The 24,309-nt window shown below is 41.7% G+C and overlaps 1 protein-coding gene across 1 annotated transcript; it reads left to right on the top strand.

The window, feature by feature from the left end:
• Positions 1–956: 956 nt before the first annotated feature.
• Positions 957–16,657, top strand: LOC148047163 (vomeronasal type-2 receptor 26-like). The gene is made up of 7 exons (XM_087707978.1): positions 957–962; positions 1,911–2,150; positions 10,086–10,193; positions 11,337–11,576; positions 13,208–13,435; positions 14,582–14,708; positions 15,750–16,657. Exons 1-7 carry the CDS (start codon positions 957–959, stop codon positions 16,655–16,657), a joined length of 1,857 nt encoding a protein of 618 aa, XP_087564104.1.
• The last annotated feature ends 7,652 nt before the right edge of the window (positions 16,658–24,309 follow it).

Raw genomic sequence — 24,309 nt, 5'->3', positions numbered from 1 at the left:
TATTTTTGGACTATTTATAAAGATTATTAAAAGCAATAATAATTATAATTAAAAAACAAAACTATATAAAGTTAAGTTTTAACTAATACGGGGAAAATGTTATGATATAGGATATAGTTAAATAAAGAAAGGATAATGATAATAAATTATATACATGGAGAATTAGAAAATTTTGGTATTAAATATTATGGATGTTTAGCTAAAATAGGATATGAGGATTTAATGTTAATGGAGGATTTTACAAATAAGTAAATGAAATGCCAGCATGTGGCTATGTATTGAATTTTGGTATTCTTAAGGATGAAGGATGTTTAAATAACTGTAGTCAAATAAAAGTGAAGGTATGATGATGTTAATATGGTAAATATTTGAGTTAAGATATTTGAATTAATATGAATTATATTTGATGACATTGGAAGAGATGCACAAAAGCTTTTTGTAACCAGCTGATATACTTTTTACAATATATGTTTGTTTTGAAAATAAATAAATAAATAAAAATTCTTTTTAAAAAAAACGTTCTACAGTAAGTCAATTGTCCTGCACTACATTACAGCCACTTCAATAAATGTCTACAGGTCCTATCCTTCAAGGGGTAACTTGGGGTCCCTATTGCACACTGCAGATTATGAAACTCATTTCAGGCTTTAAAGTATAAAAACTCAATCATGGTGCTTCCCACCCAATCCACGATCCATTCTTTACTATGAGCAGAACTAGAGTGCAGACACAGAAGAAAGAGTGAAATCTCTCTTCCACCCCACTCCAGAGCTGGGCTGCTATCCAGGGGACACCTGGTTCTAGAATGGCAGAATGCTTTTCGCTATGTATTTTCTCTACGCATAAGAGATGCACTATATTTTCTCCCCACTAAAATTTGGTACTGGGACGAAATCATTCCAGTTAAAAACATAGGAATTTGCAATAGTGGTGAATAGCTATTGCTCGAGTGTAGGATGTGGGTAAAGGTTCGTTTTCCGAGCTTGTTGGTTGGTTTCTGAAAGTTTTGTTTTGATGTTACCAGAATAAGTAACATCTTCAGTTTAGGGGATGTCAGTGTCTGTGTTCTTCTGTTTATAAGGGCTTCAGATGTGAGTGTATCAAGTGAGGATTTTTTGATGGGTCAGATGTAAGTTGTCTGTGAATCTTATGATGGGTGATGTTAACATAGGAATTGATGGAAAGTGAAAATAGGTCTCACTTTAATTCATTAGTTCATGCCAGGAATGGGGATTTTTTTAAAAAAATGAAAAAAAATATCTATTGTTTGGTAGATTGTTTTAAATCTTTATTTGTGATTCGCAGTGTCTGTCTCTAAGTGGCTTACAATTAAAAGAAGAAATAGAAAACAGGAAAATAATCCAAGAAAACTCCACAAAACAACAAAAAGTAACTCACAACAGGGGCTCAAGTTTGCCCCAGAGAAAATAACCTGGTCTTTAGCAGCTTCTGAATATCATCCATGATGGAGCCATTTTGAATCAGTCTAAACTCTAGGGCCAATTCCAAAAATATTGATAGTGTCTAGAATATAAAAGATATAATCAATTATTCCTTTATCTCTCTGTGTATATCAATCATGTTTACTAAGATATAGAAAGTAGTTCATTAAATATGGAACCAAATGCTAGAAGACCAGCACGTGAAATTGAAGTTGTGCTACTGTAACCAAATAGGAGAATGATTCTTAAATAATATTGCGTGATTTAAAATGTTCTATTGTTTTTATTCTTTTTCTATGTAGATATTTTGGAACATTGCAAACTGTTTGGAAGAAAAAATGTGATTGAGTTTATTAAAAATGTTATCCTGGAATGAAAACGAAATGTTATTTTCATTGACACGTTCATATCTGCAGAAAAGCACTCAAACTTCGTTGGAAATTTATGCCCTTCTTTTTTGCTTTTGAGGACATCAATCAGAATGGCCATATCTTACCCAACATCATCCTGGGTTATAATATCTATGAAAATTTCTTCAAGGTAGAAATGACTACAGATCCTTTGCTGGACCTGCTTTCAGATGGGGAGGCCAATGTGCCCAACTATAGGTGTGGAAGGCAGAGAAACACAGTGACTATTCTGGAAGAGGCCGAGGCTGGAATCTTCACACAGATTTCAACCATGTCAGGCCACTACAAAATCCCTCAGGTGGGTCTTTCTTGTGGAGGCAGTTTTCAGTCTTGCATCTTTGAATAAGAGGTCCTCTGCTGGAGGAACTCTTTTCATTACAGAGATGAGAGTAAAAGCATTTTGCTTCTTAATTGTAAAATATTACCATCTTCCATTCCTTTCAGATTAGTTACAGTTTGTCTACCCCGCCTTCTGAGGGATAAAATTCATTTTCCTTTCTTCTATCCAATGCTCCCTGCTCCCCACTACCTTTTATAGTTACTTGATAATTAGGATAAACTCCACCCCAGTGTGTGCGCACATCCATCACCTCGTGACCCAGAGTGAAAACTACCCGGCAATTAATCATGGATTGTTTTCAGTCAGTTATCAAGAGCTTTGTAGATTTCTCTGTTGGACTGCTTGTGGAGGAGGGAAATCTGGTAAGCACAAGTTTTGGTAGCTGGTGCAGTTTTCTCCCCTGAATGGCAGGTCCAGGGCTCAGGCCTGGCCGGAGCTGACACAAAATTCAGATGCTTATCAACTTGTTCATATTTATGACAGTTGCAGTGTTCCAGGATCATGTGATCAACTTTTGCAACCTTCTGACATATTCACTTACCAACTGTGTTATTAACTTAACAACCGTAGTGACTTACTTAACATCTGTGGCAAGAAAGGTTGTTAAATGGGGCAAAATTCACTTAGTACCAAAGGAGCAGTTCCTCGCATTGTGGCTCCTGCAGTGAATATGAGAAGCCCAGCCAATGTTTTGAGCACAGTTAACATCTTCAGCCTAATGAGTTCTCTGTTAACACTCACCACACCTGTCAATTGGCCAACTCCAGTTACTGCACCAGTGAACATTGCACATTAAGTCACTATCACCTCACCAATGAATCCCCCAACACCAATGACATTAGCTGTCCCTTTAAATATAGCCAGGATATCTGTGGAAAGCATGTCTTTCTTTCCCCAGGCATTGCAGCCCAACTTGGCTGGAGATGTTGGGTAATATGTTCGGGGGTGCTTTTACGACCCGGCTGGCCTGAGAGAGTCTCGATTTTCTCCATCTGCTGGCTGAGAGACTTCCCCCCCTCCCTCGGGTATTCTCCCCTCCATGTTTGCTTCTCTAGTCACTGTGGCCGTTTTGAAACGCGACTCTCCCTTTTTCGGCGGCTCGGGTAGCTGGACTCTAACATCAAAGCAGCCAGGTTCCCACTGCAGTTTTTCTCAGGCCGGTGAGGGAAGAGGCTCCTGTAGGAGAACGAGCTCCAGGGGGCCCGAAGAAGCAAACAGCTGGGTCGCCGTTTTGGGCGGCCCTCGTATGATGCCTTTGGGTGCACCTCTCAGCTTTTTCGGCATTTTCAGCTGCGCCTTCCCGACCTTGAGGACTGCGAGGAGTTCTTAGAACTGCACTGGACTATCCATCTTTTTTGTCCAAGGGAGAAGGCGGTCAGCCTGGGACAGCACTGGGAGAGAATGGGAGGTCGTTTCCATCTGCTATTATTGCACCCCCCTTCCTCTCCCCTTGGCCTGGCCTCTCCTGTTAGTGCATTCTTTCTCCCACTGGGCCCCTGCCATTGCAGGGCCTTTTACTGCGTGAGACTTGACTCCTTCTTGAGAGTGGCTTTCGGACTTTTTGGACTGTATTGTTATCTGCCCTTTTACCTGCACTTCCATCTGCACCTCCATCTACCATGTCCATCGCTGCCTGATGCCACCTCGGACCTGCTGCCGCAGACAGCACCACTATTGGACGAGTGGAGGGCACTTACAGTTCGCAAGAAGGCCCTCCCCCTCCCCCAACCACTCGGGACTTTCTTTTGGACTTTTCCAGAATTTGCACCTTTTAAGTAACTGCGCAATTTTCTTCTCTTCTCTTCTTTTCTTTCTTTTTTTTTTCTTCTCTTTTTTCCTTTGTATGGGATATGTATGGGATACGCATGTGATTGAGCGAATGGTTCCACTTTTATTGACTTATCTGCTGTATTTTGTGTTTTAATTACCGTGTGGAGACTGCTTGGGTGAGTGAATGAGTATGAGTGCCTCAGAGGACCTGCTGGGGAACGCGGGGGTCATCGGGGTGGCTGGGGGGACCAGGGATACGGGAGTGGGTCGGAGCATAACGGTCACTACAGGGAGAGGCAGATACGGCGGGGACTTTAGGGCTGGCCATTACCGGGGAAGGAGGGTTCGCTATATTACAGAGATCCCTCCTTCCGGCCCTATGAGTCCCACTCCAAGGCCAGATGGCGTGAGTAGTCAGGACCCTGGTCTCAGGCTGCTGTTGCTAAATGCCAGGTCTGTTGCTCACAAGGCTCCTCTCGTCCGGGACTTAATTTCTGACGAGAGGGCAGACCTGGCATGTATTACTGAAACCTGGCTGGGCACAGAAGGAGGAGTCCCCCTTGTAGAGATGTGAACAGAAGGATTTCAGGTGCTTCATCAGCCGAGAGCCCAGAGAAGGGGTGGCGGTGTGGCTATTGTTATCCGGGAGTCTCTAGTACCTCGTAGGGTCCCTGCTCCGGAGCTTGTCGGGTGTGAGACTCTGCTGGTGAAGTTGGACCTCAAGGGTCAAGTGGGTCTGCTGCTAACGTACCTGCCTCCCAACTGCGTTGCAGCAGCCCTCCCCTCGCTCCTTGAGTCAGTAGCCGAGCTGGCAATTGAGTTCCCCAGGCTTATGGTTCTGGGGGACTTCAATTTGCCATCGCTCGGTGAACACTCTGATGGGGCGCAGGAGTTCATGGCTTCCATGACAGCCATGGGCTTGACCCAGGTAATTCGGGGTCCAACCCACTCAGCGGGTCACATGCTCGACCTCGTATTTCTCTCGGAGCAGTGGATGTGTGATCTTGGTCTGAGGGGAAATGACACCATACCCCTGTCGTGGTCAGACCACTGCCTACTGAGGCTTGACTTCCGGAGGCCAAACCCCCACCGTAGGGAGGAGGAACCGACCAGGTGGTTCCGCCCCAGGCGACTGATGGACCCCTTGAGGTTCCAGACGGAGCTTGGGGTTATTCCTGATACTCTCGCCCACAGTTCGGCGGAGACTCTGGCTGCTGCCTGGTATTCGGCGGCATCGGAGTCTCTTGACCGGATTGCGCCACTACGGCCCCTCCGGGTCAGCGGATCCTGGAGACCTCCTTGGTTCACCGAGGAGCTCCGGGAGAAGAAGCGCTGGAGGAGACACCTAGAGCACTTGTGGAGGTCCGATAAGTCCGAGTCGAATCGAGCACTATTAACAACCTGCACCAAGGATTACATCAGGGCACTTAGGGCAGCAAAAAGATCTCATATTGCCACCTTGGTTGCGTCCGCTGAGTCCCGCCCAGCCGCCCTGTTTAGGATAACCCGTTCCCTCCTAAATAGGAGGGACACGGGGGAACCCTTGCAGGGTAGAGCTGAGGATTATGCCCAATTCTTAGCGGACAAAGTTGCTCGGTTTCGGTCGGACTTGGACTCCACCTTTGCAGATCCAGCCGAGGCACAAGATGATAAATTGGCAGACCACCCCTGGGTTGAGTTCCAGGATGTTGCCCCTGGGGATGTGGACAAGGCCATGAGAGCTGTGAGTGCCTCCACCTGCGTACTGGACCTGTGTCCCTCCTGGCTGGTTGCCAACAGCAGTGAGGTGACACGAGGCTGGATCCAGGCGGTCGTTACCGCCTCCCTTCGGGAGGGGCACTTCCCCTCCGCACTTAAAGCGGCGGTGGTGAGACCCCTCCTGAAGAAACAATCTCTGGATCCAGCCGTTCTCAACAATTACCGTCCTGTCTCCAAACTCCTCTTTGTTGGGAAGGTTGTTGAGAAGGTGGTGGCCTTCCAGCTTCAACGGTCCTTGGAGGAAGCTAGTTACCTTGACCCTTTCCAGTCCGGCTTCAGACCTGGTTACAGCACAGAAACCGCTTTGGTCGCATTGACCGATTATCTCTGGAGAGCCAGGGATGGAGACCATGCATCCATCCTGGTTCTCCTTGACCTCTCGGCGGCTTTCGATACCATCGACCATGGTATCCTTCTGCGACGACTGCGGGAGGTGGGGGTGGGAGGCACTGTTTTGCAGTGGTTCTCCTCCTACCTCTCGGACAGGTCGCAGTCGGTGTTGGTTGAGGGGCAGAGATCGACCCCTAGGCCCCTAACATATGGGGTGCCGCAGGGTTCAGTCTTATCCCCCCTACTATTTAACATCTATATGAAACCGCTGGGCGAGATCATTCGGAGGCACGGGATAAGATACCACCAATACGTGGACGATACCCAGCTGTATCTGTCCGCCCCATGCCAACTCAATGAAGCGGTGGACGTGATGAACCGGGGTCTTGAGGCCGTTCGGGACTGGATGAGGGCTAACAAACTGGTACTCAACCCGGATAAGACCAAGTGGCTGTTGTGTTTCCCTCCCAATAATTTGGCTAGTATTCCATCACTCAGGCTGGGGGGCCAAATTTTACACCCCTCAGACAGGGTTCGCAACTTGGGAGTCCTCCTGGACCCACAGCTGACCTTTGACCACCATTTGTCAGCTGTGACCAGGGGGGCATTTGCCCAGGTTCGCCTAGTGCGCCAGTTGCGACCCTACCTGAACCGGGAGGCTCTCACAACAGTCATTCGAGCTCTTGTGACCTCTAGGCTGGAATACTGCAACGTGCTCTACATGGGGCTGCCCTTGAAGAGCATCCAGCGACTTCAGCTAGTCCAGAATGCGGCCGCGCGAGTGATTGTGGGTGCCCCACGGTTCGCCCACAAAACACCTATCCTTCGCGAGCTGCGCTGGCTACCTGTTGATCTCCGGGTGCGCTTCAAGGTGCTACTTACCACCCATAAAGCCCTCCATGGTAGTGGATCTGAGTACTTGAGAGACCGCCTCCTGCCAATTACCTCCTCACGACCTATTAGATCACACAGATTAGGCCTCCTCCAAGTTCCATCTGCCAGTCAGTGTCGACTGGCAACTACGCGGAGGAGAGCATTTTCAGTAGTAGCTCCAACCCTTTGGAACGATCTCCCCGTGGAGATTCGTACCCTCACCACCACCCAGACCTTTCGCCTCGACCTCAATATCTGGCTATCCCGTCAGGCCTGGGGATAAAGATCGTAATCCGTCCCCACCCGAATGATGAATGAATGTTGTGTTCTATTTTAATTTATGTATTGTTTATGTCTTATTGTTTTGTATTCCCCTCCCTATAAATTGTAAGCCACCCTGAGTCCCCTCAGGGAAAAGGGCGGCCTATAAATAATAAACTAAAACTAAGTAATAAACTAAAATATATTGCCTTTATCATGTTTATAAACTTCTCACAAAAATCCATACAATCTAACTGTTGTATCATAAATTGCCAATTTACATTATCAAGGGCTTTCTGTGCATCTAAATAAAATCAATGCCATTTCTAAAAGGGTTTTATTAGAAAGATTTGAGGCTAAATTCTCAAATATCCTTCACTGGCTTATCTTCAAAGTATAGAGTGACCTCTATGAGTTCTCCCATTGGGCACCTGCCTGTTGACTAGTTCAAGATTCAGAGAGGATTGTGCTCTCTTCCTTGCAATTATCAAAATCACAGTGATTTATTTACCCTTTTATTTGCTGCCTTTATGTTAAGTCCCTAGAGAGGTTTCTGCAAACTTCCATAGAAAGTAAGAATAACACGTCAGGATATCTTGGTGTAAATATCAAACTCAAAAGCAATGCTGGGTGTGGTCTATGTCAGAAATGGCTCAGGAGATAGAGAAGGAATCTATTTTCAGGGCAGGTGGGCTGTACTTATGTCCTTTGGCTTGATGCTGTCTGGATGCAAAATTTCAGTCTTTAGTTTCTTCCATTTCTTCTTCTCATTCTTTGTTCAAAGCAGGTGCAACGTAGAAAGTTCAATCAACAATACAAATCATGTTTCTGCTGTTTATATTTGTGCTGTTTCTGTGGCCATTGGCATCTGGTGTGATGCAGAAAGCCAAATGCCTTCTGACTATGGAGCAAGGTAAAGTGGACCCAGAGCATCTTTACAAGCCAGGAGATTATTACATTAGTGGCATTGTCTCTTCAACGGAGGCTCGGTTTCAATTATTAAGTTTTCATAAAAGTCCTTCAACAGAATTGTCAGGGTAAGTAAATCTTCCTCCACTGCATTAGATCATTTCCATTTAAGTTACTGTTTACAATTCCAGCGCTCTCTAAATATAGGATGCTCTCCCTTAATCTGAACCAGAAGGCAATACGAGAAGCAACGGATAGAAACTAACCAAGGTGAGAACCAACCTAGAACTAAGGAGAAATTTCCTGACAGTTAGAACGAACAACTGGCTTCATAAGTTGTGGATGCTTCATAAGTTGTGGAAGAGACTGAATAGTCATTTGAATGAAATGTTATAGGGTTTCCTGCCTAAGCAGAGGATTAGACTAGAAAACCTTCAAAGTCCCTTCCAACCCAGATGTTCTACATTCTATGTTCTTTTCTTACTTTACATTTCTAACTTGGGGTCCTTAATTCACACTGCAGGTAATGGTGCTCACTTCTAGCTGCCAAGTATCAGAACAAAACCAAGAAATTTGTCCCCATCCTCTTTAGTTCTTGTCCTATCAACAGAACTAGAGTGTGCACACAGAGGAACACAATGATTTCATGTTCCACCTCAACCCTGAGCTGAGATAGGGGATGCCAATCCAAGAACAGAGGGTTGCTGCATTTTCTCTCCCAATTGGAGATGAGATAAATCCACCTTTGTTTATTCCCAACCAAAATTTATTACTGTGAAGAAGGATTATCAATAAACAATTTGGCATTCACTGAATTTGCAACAATCTCTCATTCTCATTCATGAGTGCATACCAGGGTACTAACAGAACAACAGAATAACTGAATTGGAAAGACCCTTGGAGGTCTTTTAGTCCAATCCTTGATCAAGCAGGAGACCTTATATCGTTTCGGAAAATTTGTCTGTCTCTTCTTAAAAACCTTCAGTGTTGGAGCATGTCTTATAATTAAAAATATGCCAAAACATGAAAAGAATAATAAGAAACAACACACAAACAACAAAGATCCCTCCAATCAAAGTTGAACCTTCACTCTTTTTCAAAGCAGAGAAGGATAACAAATGTCATCCATGCAGGAGCCAGATTCAATAAGTCTAAATTTTTGCTCCAATTCCAAAAAAACATTTAGATCTATTCTAAATTTGGAATATTTAGAATAGAATAGAATATAATGGAATAGAATAGAATAGAATAGAATATAATAGAATAGAATAGAATAGAACAGAACAGAACAGAACAGAACAGAACAGAACAGGACTAGAATAGCAGAGTTGGAAGGGACCTTGGAGGTCTTCTAGTCTAAACCCATGCTTAGGCAGGAAATCCTACACCACTTCAGACAAATGGTTATCCACTATCTTCTTTAAAATGTCCAATGTTGGAGCATTTACAACTTCTGGAGGCATGTTATTCCACTGATTAATTGTTCTAACTGTCAGGAAATTTCTCCTTAGTTCTAAATTGCTTTTAAGACTTTTAAATTATGTCACATTTAATTAGAACTTAAAAGTCCATGCAGTCTTTTCTTTTTTAATTTTCAGATTCTAATGTCTAATTCTAATATTGGTCCAATGCAATCCAAGCCAAAAATTTATTACCTTCCACAGCTATAGAAAATCAAAACCAAGCAATGTAGAAAAACAAACACTCCTTAAAAGTTCTCACAGTTCCAAATTATCTTTTCTGGTAGTCAAGGCCAATTTTACCAGCTGCACTTTCTCTTCTATCTTCCACCAAGTATGGCAATACTCTCTTCCCAGCAGATGGTTCTCTTAAAACCATAATACAGTCAAACCAGCTAATTTGTCAAAACTATCAAAAACACTTTAAATCCACATTAAAAAAAACTTTTCACGGGTTCTTTCTTTTTATAATTTTTAGTTTCTCCAAACCCAATTATAAAAGCAAGAATCTTCTTGGGCTTTGGTGTTTTAGCCTCCACTTTATCCTTCTTCCTCCATGGAGTTTCCCAAATGCGAATTAGCTACTAATTTTGGCTCCAACACCCCTTTTAAAGTCCAAAATCAAAGTTTTCTTTTACCTGTGAGTTAGCCAATCACTCATCCAGTTCCAAAACTTTGTTCCAACACCACTCCTGCTCAAAAACCTAGTCTGGTTGCCCCAGCTTCAGAGCAGTCATTTAGAAAAGGCCCCCGCTTATACCATTTAGTCCAAAAAGGTTTCTCTGACCTACTAAGGAACTTGCCAGTTCTTCTTGGTTGTCAGAGATGCCTCTCCTTCTTCCCCATCCTTACAGGACAGTCCTGGTCCGAAGATCCCCCGACAGCAGTTTGTCCAGCTGGATTTTTACGGGGCTCATTGGAGCCTGCTATTTTTCCAACTGGTCTCGCTGTGATCCTTCTGGTTTTCTCCTGATCCTGAGCTTTCTTTTGCCAATTGGGGTCACATAACTTGCTGATGTTTTCTATCCATGTTGTTTTAGGTCTTTTGTGGGGTTTATTTTGATCAAGTGGGGTCCATTCTATGACTGCCTTAGTCCACCTTCCACCCGTTCTTATTGCTATGTGACCAGCTTATTTCCATTTCAATTCTTTTACTCCCTTGATGGCATCATATACTTTCATTTGTTCTCTCATTTGTGTGTAGGTCTATCTTGCTTGTAATGCTGAGCATGTATCTTTCCATGGCTCTTTATATCACTCATAGCTTCTGTAACAATTGTATCTGGAAAGTGTGAAAATATTAAAATATTCATGACCCGGAGAGACATGTTGGACCATGTGATGGACCATGTGGTTGCTGGGCAGGGATTTGAAATTTCTTTTGGGTGGGAAAAAAGGAACTCTAAGATTTGGGTTTTCTCAGATGTGCCAATATCACATCTCTAATAAAATGGAAATTTGAGGAATTACTGGCCTCAGAGTCTTCTTTCATTGGGGAGTATTACTTGAAACCCTGACACCAATACATGAAATCTAGATTATATTAGTTTAAACAAGTATGTGAGTGTCTTTAAAAAACTGTAGAATCCCAAAAAAATCATTGATTTTATTTTATTTAATATTTTAGAATGTTACTAACTGTTAAAAGAAAAATTGTTACTTAGCAGATTAAAAGTATTATTGTGGAAGAAAAGTTGAATGCTATTTTCTTCAATATGCTTGTATCTGCAGCAAATCAACCAAATTTTTTTGGAAATTCATGCCCTTCTTTTTTGCTATTGAGGACATCAATCGGAATGGTCATATCTTACCCAACATCACCCTGGGTTATAATATCTATGAAAATTTCTTCAAGGTAGAAATGACTACAGATCCTTTGCTGGATCTGCTTTCAGATGGGGAGGCCAATGTGCCCAACTATAGGTGTGGAAGGCAGAGAAACACAGTGGCTGTTCTGGAAGAGGCTGAGACTGGCATCTCCACCCAAATTTCAACCATGTTGGGCATCTACAAAATCCCTCAGGTGGGTCTTTCTTGTGGAGGCAGTTTTCAGTCTTGCATCTTTGAATAAGAGGTTTTCTTCTGGAGGAACTCTTTTCATTACAAAGATGACAGCAAAAGCATTTTGCTTCTTAAATGTAAAATATTACCATCTTCCATTCCTTTCAGATTAGTTACAGTTTGGCTACCCCCCTTCTGAGGGATAAAATTCATTTTCCTTTCTTCTACCCAATGCTCCCTGCTGAAGGAGTCCAGTACCCAGGAATAGTTAAGCTTCTCCTCCATTTCAGGTGGACCTTTGTTGGTCTTGTGGCTCCAGAAACTGACCAAGGGGAGAGGTTCATGAGGACAATGTCTTCATTGATGCTACAGAGTGGCATTTGTGTAGTAATATATCAAACCTTTCCACTAAATGAGCAAACAATGAATATGATATTAGAACCATTTTTCAAGTGGAGGAAAATTAATGTCTTTGTTTATGGATCAGAGACCAGTTCATTCCGGGTAGGAATAAGAATTGTACAAGGAGTACTACATGCAATGGGAAATACTCTGGAAAAAGTCTGGATCACCACAGCTCATTGGGATCTCAGTTTTGATGTGAAGTTTAATATGTTTACCTATAAACACATTGGTCCCATTTTTTCCTTTCTGATACAGAAAGGGAAACGGGCAAACTTTAATGTTTTTTCTGTTGCTTCCAAAGCCATGCGTAATAGTATGAGGAAAAGCTTTACATGTTCATCTACCAAGGATGCCTTTTCCTTGAAAGTCTGGAGACGGTGCAGACAGACAGAACTGGGGATTTTGCAAAAAGAGTTGATTGATTGGGTCCTGGCAGTAGACAGCCATCTCACTTACAACACTATTTGGGCTGTGGCAAGGGCCTTAAATTCAGTTTATGTGTCTAGATTCAAGAAATCTGTGAGGAAGAAGAGTATGAAGATGGAAGCTCCAAGGCTGAAAGGTTGGCAGGTATTTCTTTTTTGCGTTTCCCCTGGTTAGAAATTCTGTTTATATATAGCACCACAGAGCTAACAAAGAGTACAGTCACCATGTGCTTTACTTCTTAACTGTTTTAACTGTTAACGAGAAGCTCTATTTAAACAAAAGAACATATATACCATAGATCCAAACTTGTAAACATCTACTGGCTGAATATTACTGTTGTTGTTGCATTGAAATACATTCCAACAATGAATTCCAATATTCTTGCAGTTGGGAATCAGTTTAATTTTTCCCCAAACAGAATATTTGATACCTTGTTCATTCCTCTATCCTGCTATCTCATTCAATCAAATATCTTCTGTTTACCTGACCATAATATTATTCTGTGTCCATGTCCCTCTTCTTTGGACTTTCTCTCTAAAAGCATAAGTGTTTATGTGCCTCAGAGAACCCCCTTCCATTCCTTCTGATACAATGGGGAAGTCAAATTCCTCTGAATGGGGAAGGGGAGTGTTCTTGGTGCTCCCTGAGCTTGATTGTTTCCTTGCAGATATTTCATTACCGAAACTAAGTAACATTATAATTGGTACCTCTGAACCCCCTCCCCTTTATGTGCTATCCTTCTGCTGAAAGTTTCTCACACAAACCTACACATAGCTTCCCCCAGTCTGATGTCGTTTCTAAACTCTGATTTTTCCATTCCAGCTTCACTCCTTCCTTCAAAGTTTACAGTTTCACAATAATTCCATCGAAGGAGTGTATTTGAATGAAAAAGGAGATCTGACAGCTGACCTGGATATTCTGAACTGGATCATTTTCCCCAACAGATCTGTCAACGAAGTGAAATCTGGGCGTCTAGAAAAAGATGCATCCCAGGGTTTTAAAGTAATCATTTACCAGAAGAGTATCTCACTGGTGGAAATGCTGAGCAAGGTGGGACTAATTATTTTATTTCACTGAAAGTGGCAAAAACATGATTCCAGTTTTCGGATTGGTGGGGGTTTGCTTTCAATGCCTTTGAGTTTTCAAGTCAACTGACCTGAATCTAAAGAGTGTAAACTTTTTTATTAGTTATTCAGGTGATCTTGAAAAATAGAGTTAACAATTTTCACACATGGTATATATTCACTGAGTCTATGGAAAGGGAAGTAGATTGAGCCAGTTGTGTCGATGACATTATTTACCTAACCAAAGAATCCAATGAATAGTTTCCTGATAAATTTCATAACAAAATTTAAAATCAAAGTCTCAAAATCATAGTGCATATGAAACAACGAGAGGAAGGACAAAAACAGAAGAGTTTCAGATCAATTTGTTGGATAAACCTTGTATTTTGTCAGAGTTTTGGCAGCATGACTAGCTTTATGTGATACACCCAGGAGCAATAACACAGTACACAGAGTCTTTAAGACTATTAAGAAGTGGTTTATTTACAACTATATAGAGGCAAACACATTCAGAAGATAAAATTCCTTACCATTCACTACAAACACAAGAGAGATGTGAAGTTCCCAGAAGACGACCTAATTAATTTACAAGCCTCGAGACAAAGTTCAAAAGAAATCCAATCATTTATTTGGATCAACATTCTGCCGTGGACTCCTGTGGAACCAAAACTGCTTTCGCTTAATTGCGTTTGAACTTTACCCCTGTATCCCCTCCCTTCTGTCCTGCGTCATAACTCATATTCTACAACTAGGCTGTAGACAGGAGATCTGAGTCCGGCTGAAGGCATGCATGGAATTTCCCCTTCCATGCCAGCCTGATAATAGTCATGGCAACGCTTTCGAAGTTGACAAGAGAACTGAATACATTCTAACAAGAAAACACCCTCTTAATAGCCACCTATATATGGACTTGTGTGGACCTCCCATCAGTCCTAAAAGAGTTATGCCTGTATTGCTGAATCATTCTCATTGCATCACCCTTGCCTTATACTGCATTACAGCTTACAACCTTTCATCAACTGACAGGTATTAAATCGTCAGTACCTTGACATATTTCAATTAGCCTTTATTCCTTTAATATTTTTCGGGGTGGGGAGTTCATATTGTGGATATTTCTCCTTTCTCTCCTCAGCCCTTTCCTCCTTCCAAGTGTGTGGAAAGTTGTCTTCCTGGCTTCAAGAAGGTAGCTAGAGAAGGAGAACTCATCTGCTGCTATGACTGTCTTCCATGTGCAGAAGGAACCATCTCCACCATGGAAGGTGGGTGGCATCAGAAAATGGTATAGACCTTTGGGTAGTCTATAGAAGCCAACCTAGCTCATGAATTGTTGATTTTACCGATATGACTTTTCTTTTAAAAGAAAAACTCCATAATGTATGAAAATGAGTAATATTTGAGATTAAATCAGGGGAAGGATATAAAAAGACAGGGGATCAAAGAAGCCTTGGCATTAGAAGATTTCTTGTTCTTCATCTTTTTTACTGTTTGGTGTTTCTGAAAAATGGAGTAATCCTTTCTTCTCATTTCTCCTTTTCCAGTAATGAAGACTGAACTTGTATGTTTAACAATCCCAATAACAAGTCCAGCCCTAGATCCATCCTTCCTTCCTTCCTTCTTTCCATCCTTCCTTCCTTCCTTCCTTCCTTCCTTCCTTCCTTCCTTCCTTCCTTCCTTCCTTCCTTCCAAAACCTTGATGAGAAATATCAGACTGTCTCTAAGTGAGTGAAAGAGACAAGAGTTTCCTCTTCTAACTGGATTCACAGGAACAATGCTAAAACGGAGGCTGGTCTTTTCCCTCACCCTTCAAAAGAGATGCCCATGGAGACAGGAACCATTGGTCCTTGCTTTTCTGGAAATGGGTGGGAGGATAAAAAAACCCTAAGGAATACACCAGCCAGAGCAACAGCTGTCCAGTTTCCTTGATCACAGCGGGGGGGGGGGGGATGACTCTTGGGTCAATTTGGGAAAAATGGGATTTGATAAAAGAGTTTTCCTTTCCTCCAGTTTATTCATACAGATGAGCAGAACTGGAAGGGGCACTGAGACTAGGTAATCCTTCTTCCTGGGTTTGAAATGGTCCAGGTTTTGGAGGTCCAAGAGACTATTTTTCCATGGATTATTGCCAGGGGGACACTGCAGAGTTTTCACCACTAAAGGATGGTTAATGAAGTCTGGGATTCAAACAATGCATAACACATTGGAATCAAAACATTCATCCACACCATCACTAGTTTCACTCCAACTATGCACCTGAAGGAACAACCTGATTTAATTGGTACATGCTATCTTTCTCTTTCCAGATGCTGAAAAATGTTCCAAATGTCCAGCAGATCAGCATCCAAACATCAAGCGAGATGAGTGTATACCTAAGACTGAAACTTTCCTATCCTATCGAGAAAATTTGGGGATCATCCTAGCTTCCTTTGCAATGTTCCTGTGTTTAGTAACAAGTTTTGCCTTGGCAATCTTCATTAAATTCCGAGAAACTCCCATAGTGAAAGCCAACAATCGGGACCTTTCCTACATCCTCCTCATCTCCCTCCTGCTTTCCTTCTTGACATCATTCCTATTCATTGGCGAGCCAAGGAGAGCCACTTGCCTTCTCCAACAAACAGCCTTCAGCAACATCTTCACAGTTGCCATTTCTACAGTCTTGGCCAAAACAGTCACTGTGGTATTAGCATTCTTTGCCACAAAACCAGGGAACAATGTACAAAGATGGTTAGGGAAGACATTGGCCAATTCTATCATCCTTTCATGTTCTGGTATCCAGGTTCTCCTCTGCAGCATCTGGTTGGGCACTTCTCCCCCATTCCCTGAGTCAGACATGTATTCACAATCCACAGAGATCATCCTTCAATGTAATCAAGGCTCTGTAGCTATGTTCTACTTTGCCCTTGGCTACATGGGCTTCCTGGCTTTCATCTGCTTCACGGTGGCTTTCCTGGCCAGGAATCTCCCTGGGGCCTTTAATGAAGCCAAGCTCATCACCTTCAGCATGCTGGTCTTCTGCAGCGTCTGGATATCCTTCGTACCCACCTACCTGAGCATCAAGGGAAAGTATATGGTGGCCGTTCAGATCTTCTCCATCTTGGCTTCAAGCACTGGCCTGCTAAGCTGCATCTTCATCCCCAAGTGCTACATTATCTTTTTAAGACCAGACCTGAATACAAAAGAACATTTGATGTCAAAACAAAATCGTAATTAACTTTTGATATGATTTTTCTCCTTATGTCATTTAATAACTGAAATATATTAATTTGTCCTATAAAGTTCCTTAAAAAAGCATGAGTCCACACACATATCTGTTTTGTTTTGCATCACATTAGAAACAACTCTATACATGATAAATATATTTAACCTGTTTTCATTGTGTTTAGGTATGTAGAAAACCCCTCTCAGAGTTTGTCTCCTTTCCTGTTCTCCCAAATTTTTGTCTTTGGTTTATGTTGATGATTTTGTAAATACAGTTTGCCTATCTCAACTTCTACTTTTCTGTCTGCCACCTCCCATAAACAAGAATTTCTTTCCATCAATATGTCTAGAACCTCATTCCCATATCTAAAACTTCATCCATAATGTTGGTATTCACTACTATAGTGAACCTTTCATATTGGTCTTTACAAGCAGTGATCCAGTGGCTGGTGCCTCTTGGACATACCCAAACTGCAACAGAGAGCCATAGAGAAATTGACAGGTAATCTGGGTATTCCTTTTTTCCCCTACAAACTTTTAACAAATCATGTTAGGCAGAGGCCATGGATTAATAGATTTGAAAAGGTACTTTGTATTTTGTACCTTGTCCCAAATCTTGAAGAAGCCAAATGTCTCAGTGATTTACAGCTCAAGCTCTTTTTGATAAAGCAAATAATTAATAAATCAATAAAACAATGTTCTGGGGTTATCAATCCTGTCAAGATAATACTTAGATTAAATAAGTGTAATGTAAGGAGATACAAGATCCCAAGGGAGAAACATGAAAGATTTATCAAAAAATCAATCAGAATTGAAATACTAAAAAGGGCAAAAGAAGATGGATAGATGTAGAATAATTCTTAACATGGTGGCTATTTTACTAAGATTTGGAAAAAAGGGATAGAAAGTAGAAATTGGGAAAATAATATTATTTATACTAATGTATAGTAGAATATATTATAAGTACAATGTATACACAAACATTAGAAGTTGAAAGATTATAATTATGTATATTTAAATAGTATTCTTATCATTAATAATACTTTGTCTGAAGTGATGTAGGGTTTCCTGCATAAGCAGGGGGTTAGACTAGAAGACCTCCAATGTACCTTCCAACTCTGTCATTCTATCATTCTATAATATTGTGTATAAAGTATATCGGCCCAGATACACTGTTCACTAAGCACTTATGGCTGTTAAAGAAAAAACTATAAATAAAATTATATATAAAAAAGAATGCAAATTCTTCTTCTAAGACCATTGTTCTCATGGATAAGAAAAGGGTGGAAGTAATTTATGAACTATTACATTATTTCCTATGAATACATACATACATACATACATACACACACACACACACACACACACACACACACACACACACACATACACATCATTTTCCCCTACTTTCTGAAATGTCTAAATATCAATGCATCCTTTTCTCTGCAGCAGTGACCCCCCTACTATTCTTTTGGAGGAGTCAACCTCCAATATTTTTATTCCAATTGAAAATAGTATTTAATGTCAAAATAATGAAATAAAAGGGATGTAGTGGCTCAATGGCTAACATGCTGAGCTTGTCGATCAGAGAGGTAAGGAGCTTGGTGGTTTGAATCCCTAGTGCCGCGTAATTGAGTGAGCTCCCGTTACTTGTCCCAGCTTCTGCTAACCAAGCAGTTCAAAAGCATGCAAAAATGGAAGTAGAAAAATAGGAACCACCTTTGGTGGGAAGGTAACATGACCACAGAGATGTCTTTGGACAGCACTGGCTCTTCGACTTTGTAACGGAGATGAGCAACGCCCCCTAGAGTCAGGAATGACTAGCACATATGTATGAGGGGAATCTCTACCTCTCTACCTTGCTTGTGGGTTGGTTTCTGAAAGTTTTGTTTTGATGTTACCAGAATAAGTAACATCTTCAGTTAGGGGATGTCAGTGTCGGTGTCAGTGTCGATAAGGGCTTCAGATGTGAGTGTATCAAGTGAGGATTTTTTGATGGGTCAGCTGTAAGTTGTCTGTGAATCTTATGATGGGTGTTGTGATGTTAACATAGGAATTGATGGAAAGTGAAAATATGTCTCACTTTAATTCATTAGTTCATGCCCAGGAATGGGGAATTTTTTTAAAAAAAAATGAAAAAAATCATTCTTTATTTGTTTATAGAATTCGCAGTGTCTGTCTCTAGGTGGCTTACAATTAAAACAAGAAATAGAAAACAGGAAAATAATCCAAGAAAACTCCACAAAACAACAAAAAGTAACTCACAACAGGGGCTCAACTTTGCCCCAGAGAAAATAACCTGTTCTTTAGCAGCTTCTGAATATCATCCATGCTGGAGCCATTTTGACTCAGTCTAAACTCTAGGTTAAGGTGAGCAGATTTTCAGATTGATAAAGAGGGACACCTTTGAGCGGGGGGGGGGATTGATTAAAAAATTTATTCGGAGCAACAAAATATTTCATACAACGCAAAAATAGTATAGTAATATTTTTTTTATTTCAACATAACTACAATTTACAAATATAAATTGTAACCGTTGCCAAACATCAAAATTTTGATCACGTGATCATGAGGATGCTGCAATGGTCACTAAGTGTGAAAATGGTCGCTAAGTGTGAAAAATGGTCATCAGTCACTTTTTCAATGCTATTGCAATTTTGGTCACTAAATGAACTGTTTGAAAGCTAAGGCCAGCTTGCATTATAATGCCTTATGGTAGCTTACATTTTCAAGAGAGAGAAGCTAAACTCCTAAACACACAAGGAATTTGTCTTTGGTGAATATCCTCTCAGTGTACATAAAGAAAAATAAAATAGAATACATTCATCAAAAATCATAAGCTACAACACTTAGTGATGGTCACTAAAGCCTGGAGGATTGTTCCCTCTGTGCTTCTTTAAAACAGTATATGTTAGAATAGAATAACAGAGTTGGAAGGAACCTTGGAGATCTTCTAGTCCAACCCCCTAGTTAGGAAGGAAACCCTCCACCATTTCAGACAAATGGTTATCCAACATCTTTTTAAAAACTTCCAGTGTTGGAACATTCACAACTTCTCTCCTTGATTAGTTTCCACCCGTTGCTTCTTGTTCTACCCTCATGTACCTTGAAGAATAGTTTGACTCCCTCTTCTTTGTGGCAACCCTTGAGATATTGAAACACTGCTATCATGTCTCTCCTAGTCCTTCTTTTCATTAGTGGTTCAGGCGTCCAGACAAGAAATCAGGAGTTTCTAGTCCCATTTTGGGCATGAAAACCTGCTTGGATGAAATAAGTCCAGTCACTCTTTTTTTCCCCTTCTTTACTTCTTTCCTCCTTTCCTTCCTTCCTTCCTTTCTTCCTTCCTCCTTTCCTTCCTTCTTTTCCTTCCTTCCTTGTTTCCTTCCCTCTTTCTTTCCTTTCCTTCCTTCTTTCCTTCCTTCCCTAACTTTCTCCCCCCCCCCTTCTCTGTTGTGGGGAGTTGGAAGGAGCATTAGATCTGCTCACCGCCTTAAAAGTGGGATTTTTTTTAAATGGCTTTTTTTAAAAGTGATTTCAGCCGGGATGCCTTTAGTACTCGCCCCATCCATCCTCCCATCCTCCTTCCAAAAAGTTGATTTAAAAAGCCAGCGATCTGCGCCCGCTTCTCCAGCGTTCCTGATTCAGGGGCAGAGGTGCCTGGGTGCGCCCTGTTCCCCCCTCAAGGCTTCGCGTTAAAGCCATAAAGGACCTCCACAGAGATGGCTCTGGGTCTGGGAAGGCAGGGATGGGTCGGGATGCTGGAGAGCAGCTTTCGCCTACAGCCTTGGGGGGAGGGAGGGTGCAACCCTGCCCTGCTTGGCGCCCCTCGTTGCTTGAAATGGAGTGCTCCGTTTGGGGGGGGATGCAGGAGGTCCAAATAAGAGGCGGGCTCAGCCTCCGCTGGGATGGAGCAAGCAGAAGGAAAGGTAAGAGCAGGGAGGGGGATGGGACTTTGCTGGCAGTTGCAAAGCAGCCTTCCCCCGATTGCCTTCCCCCGAGCCTCCCAACCCTTTTAAAAGCTACCCCCATCACCAGCCTCTCCCAACCGGATCCCCGCCTGCCTCCCCTCGGCTCACCCAGACCAGATTGACAGCGGCTGGCACGGCATGGCTGCAGAAGAGCAGAGCCCAAAAGAAGCGGGGTGGGAAACTTCCGACGGCTGAGCTGCTTGGCCCAGGACCAAGCCTCCTCCTTACCATCGCTCTCCCTGCAGAAATACGGCACGCATCGGCATGTGCACTCGCAAAAGGGGAGGGAGGGAAACACTGCCCTCTAAAGGCCACATCAGGAATGAAACTTTAGAGAAATAAAAAAAAATTTTTTAACGGCGTCCTTTTTAAAATTGATTTTCTTTCTTTTGGAAAATCGGGACTTTTTCAATACACAAAGGGTCACGGGACAAATTATTAAAAATCGTGACTATCCTGCCAAAATCAGGACGTCTGGTCACCTTACTCTAGGGCCAATACCAAAAATATTGATAGTGTCTAGAATATAAAATATATAATCAATTATTCCTTTATCTCTCTGTGTATATCAATCATGTTTACTAAGTTATGGAAAGTAGTTCATTAAATATGGAACCAAATGCTAGAAGACCAGCACGTGAAATTGAAGTTGTGCTACTGTAACCAAATAGGAGAATGATTCTTAAATAATATTGTGTGATTTAAAATGTTCTATTGTTTTTATTCTTTTTCTATGTAGATATTTTGGAACATTGCAAATTGTTTGGAAGAAAAAATGTGATTGAGTTTATTAAAAATGTTATCCTGGAATGAAACTAAATGTTATTTTCATTGACACGTTCATATCTGCAGAAAAGTACTCAAGCTTCGTTGGAAATTTATGCCCTTCTTTTTTGCTTTTGAGGACATCAATCAGAATGGCCATATCTTACCTAACATCACCCTGGGTTATAATATCTATGAAAATTTCTTCAAGGTAGAAATGACTACAAATCCTTTGCTGGACCTGCTTTCAGATTGGGAGGCCAATGTACCCAACTACAGTTGTGGAACGGAGAGAAACACCGTGACTATTCTGGAAGAGGCCGAGACTGGAATCTCCATACAGATTTCAACCATGTTGGGTACCTACAAAATCCCTCAGGTGGGTCTTTCTTGTGGAGGCAGTTTTCAGTTTTGCATCTTTGAATAAGAGGTCCTCTGCTGGAGGAACTCTTTTCATTACAAAGATGAGAGCAAAAGCATTTTGCTTCTTAAATGTAAAATATTACCATCTTCCATTCCTTTCAGATTATTTAAAGTTTGGCTACCCCGCCTTCTGAGGGATAAAATTCATTTTCCTTTCTTCTACCCAATGCTCCCTGCTCCCCAGTACCTTTTATAGTTACTTGATGATTAGGATAAACTCCATCCCAGCGTGTGCGCACACACATCACCTCGTGACCCAGAGTCAAAACTACCCGACAATTAATCATGGATTGTTTTCAGTCAGTTATCAAGAGCTTTGTAGATTTCTCTGCTGGACTGCTTGTGGAGGAGGGAAATCTGGTAAGCTCAAGTTTTGGTAGCTGGTGCAGTTTTCTCCCCTGAATGGCAGCTCCAGGGCTCAGGCCTGGCCGGAGCTGACACAAAATTCACATGATTGTCAACTTATCCATATTTATGACAGTTGCAGTGTTCCAGGATCATGTGATCAACTTTTGCAACCTTCTGACATATTCACTTACCAACTGTGTTATTAACTTAACAACTGTAGTGACTTACTTAATATCTGTGGCAAGAAAGGTTGTTAAATGGGGCAAAATTCACTTAGTACCAAAGGAGCAGTTCCTCGCATTGTGGCTCCTGCAGTGAATATGAGAAGCCCAGCCAATGTTTTGAGCACAGTTAACATTTCCAGCCTAATGAGTTCTCTGTTAACACTCACCACACCTGTCAATTGGCCAACTCCAGTTACTGCACCAGTGAACATTGCACCTTAAGTCACTATCACCTCACCAATGAATCTCCCATCACCAATTACATTAGGTGGCCCTTTAAATATAGCCAGGATATCTGTGGAAAGCATGTCTTTCTTTCCCCAGGCATCGCCAGCCTCTCCCCTTTAGTAAAAAAAACCTAGAGCAAAAACTTCATGCAGTATTAAAAAGAAGAATAGAAAAGGGGGCTCCTGTGTATTATTTAATGGACTGCTAAATTGGAAAAATAAACTGCTGAATTGGCCACACCCACCCAGTCACATGACCACCTGGCCATGCCCTCCCAATCACATGACCACATAGCCATGCCCACCAAGCTATGCCAACCAAGCGATGCCCACAGAACCGGTAGTAAAAAAAATTGAATGGGGACAATGGACATTCTTATCTTGTGCCTTTTTTATATTAAAGTTCTCCATCTGGTTTCCATTAACTATTTCTTTTGCCATTTGCTTGTAATATATTGCCTTTATCATGTTTATAAACCTCTCACCAAAATCCATACAATCTAACTGTTGTATCATAAATTGCCAATTTACATTATCAAGGGCTTTCTGTGCATCTAAAAAAATCAATGCCATTTCTAAAAGTGTTTTATTAGAAAGATTTGAGGCTAAATTCTCAGATATCCTTCACTGGCTTATCTTCAAAGTTTAGAGTGACCTCTATGAGTTCTCCCATTGGGCACCTGCCTGTTGACTAGTTCAAGATTCAGAGAGGATTGTGCTCTCTTCCTTGCAATTATCAAAATCACAGTGATTTATTTACTCTTTTATTTGCTGCCTTTATGTTAAGTCCCTAGAGAGGTTTCTGCAAACTTCCATAGAAAGTAAGAATAACACGTCAGGATGTCTTGGTGTAAATATCAAACTCAAAAGCAATGCTGGGTGTGGTCTATGTCAGAAATGGCTCAGGAGATAGAGAAGGAATCTATTTTTAGGGCAGGTGGGCTGTACTTATGTCCTTTGGCTTGATGCTGTCTGGATGCAAAATTTCAGTCTTGGAAGGAGCTTTAGTTTCTTCCATTTCTTCTCATTCTTTGTTCAAAAGCAGGTGCAACATAGAAGGTTCAATCAACAATACAAATCATGTTTCTGCTGTTTATATTTGTGCTGTTTCTGTGGCCATTGGCATCTGGTGTGATGCAGAAAGCGAAATGCCTTCTGACTTTGGAGCAAGGTAAAGTGGACCCAGAGCATCTTTACAAGCCAGGAGATTATTACATTAGTGGCATCATCTCTTCAACGGAGGCTCGGTTTCAATTATTAAGTTTTCATAAAAGTCCTTCAACAGAATTGTCAGAGTAAGTAAATCTTCCTCCACTGCATTAGATCATTTCCATATAAGTTACTGTTTACAATTCCAGCACTCTCTAAATATAGGATGCTCTCCCTTAATCTGAACCAGAAGGCAATACGAGAAGCAACAGATAGAAACTAACCAAGATGAGAACCAACCTAGAAGAGCCAAGGTGGCGCAGTGGTTAAAGAGCAGCACTGCAGGCTACTGCTAGATCAGCAGGTCAGCGGTTCAAATCTCACCGGCTCAGGGTTGACTCAGCCTTCCATCCTTCCGAGGTGGGTAAAATGAGGACCCAGATTGTTGGGGGCAATATGCTGACTCTCTGTAAACCGCTTAGAGAGGCCTGATAGGCCTATGAAGCGGTATATAAGTCTACTGCTATTGCTATAAAAAAAAAAAAAAAAAAAAAAACCTAG

The sequence above is a fragment of the Thamnophis sirtalis genome, unplaced genomic scaffold (genome assembly GCF_051295495.1).
Source record: "Thamnophis sirtalis isolate CommonGarterSnake01/CBP01778 unplaced genomic scaffold, rThaSir2_p1.2 scaffold_3, whole genome shotgun sequence".
Taxonomy (NCBI): domain Eukaryota; kingdom Metazoa; phylum Chordata; class Lepidosauria; order Squamata; family Natricidae; genus Thamnophis; species Thamnophis sirtalis.
The sequence above is the reverse complement of the archived record's forward strand: the minus strand, read 5'-3'. Positions and strand labels throughout refer to the sequence as shown.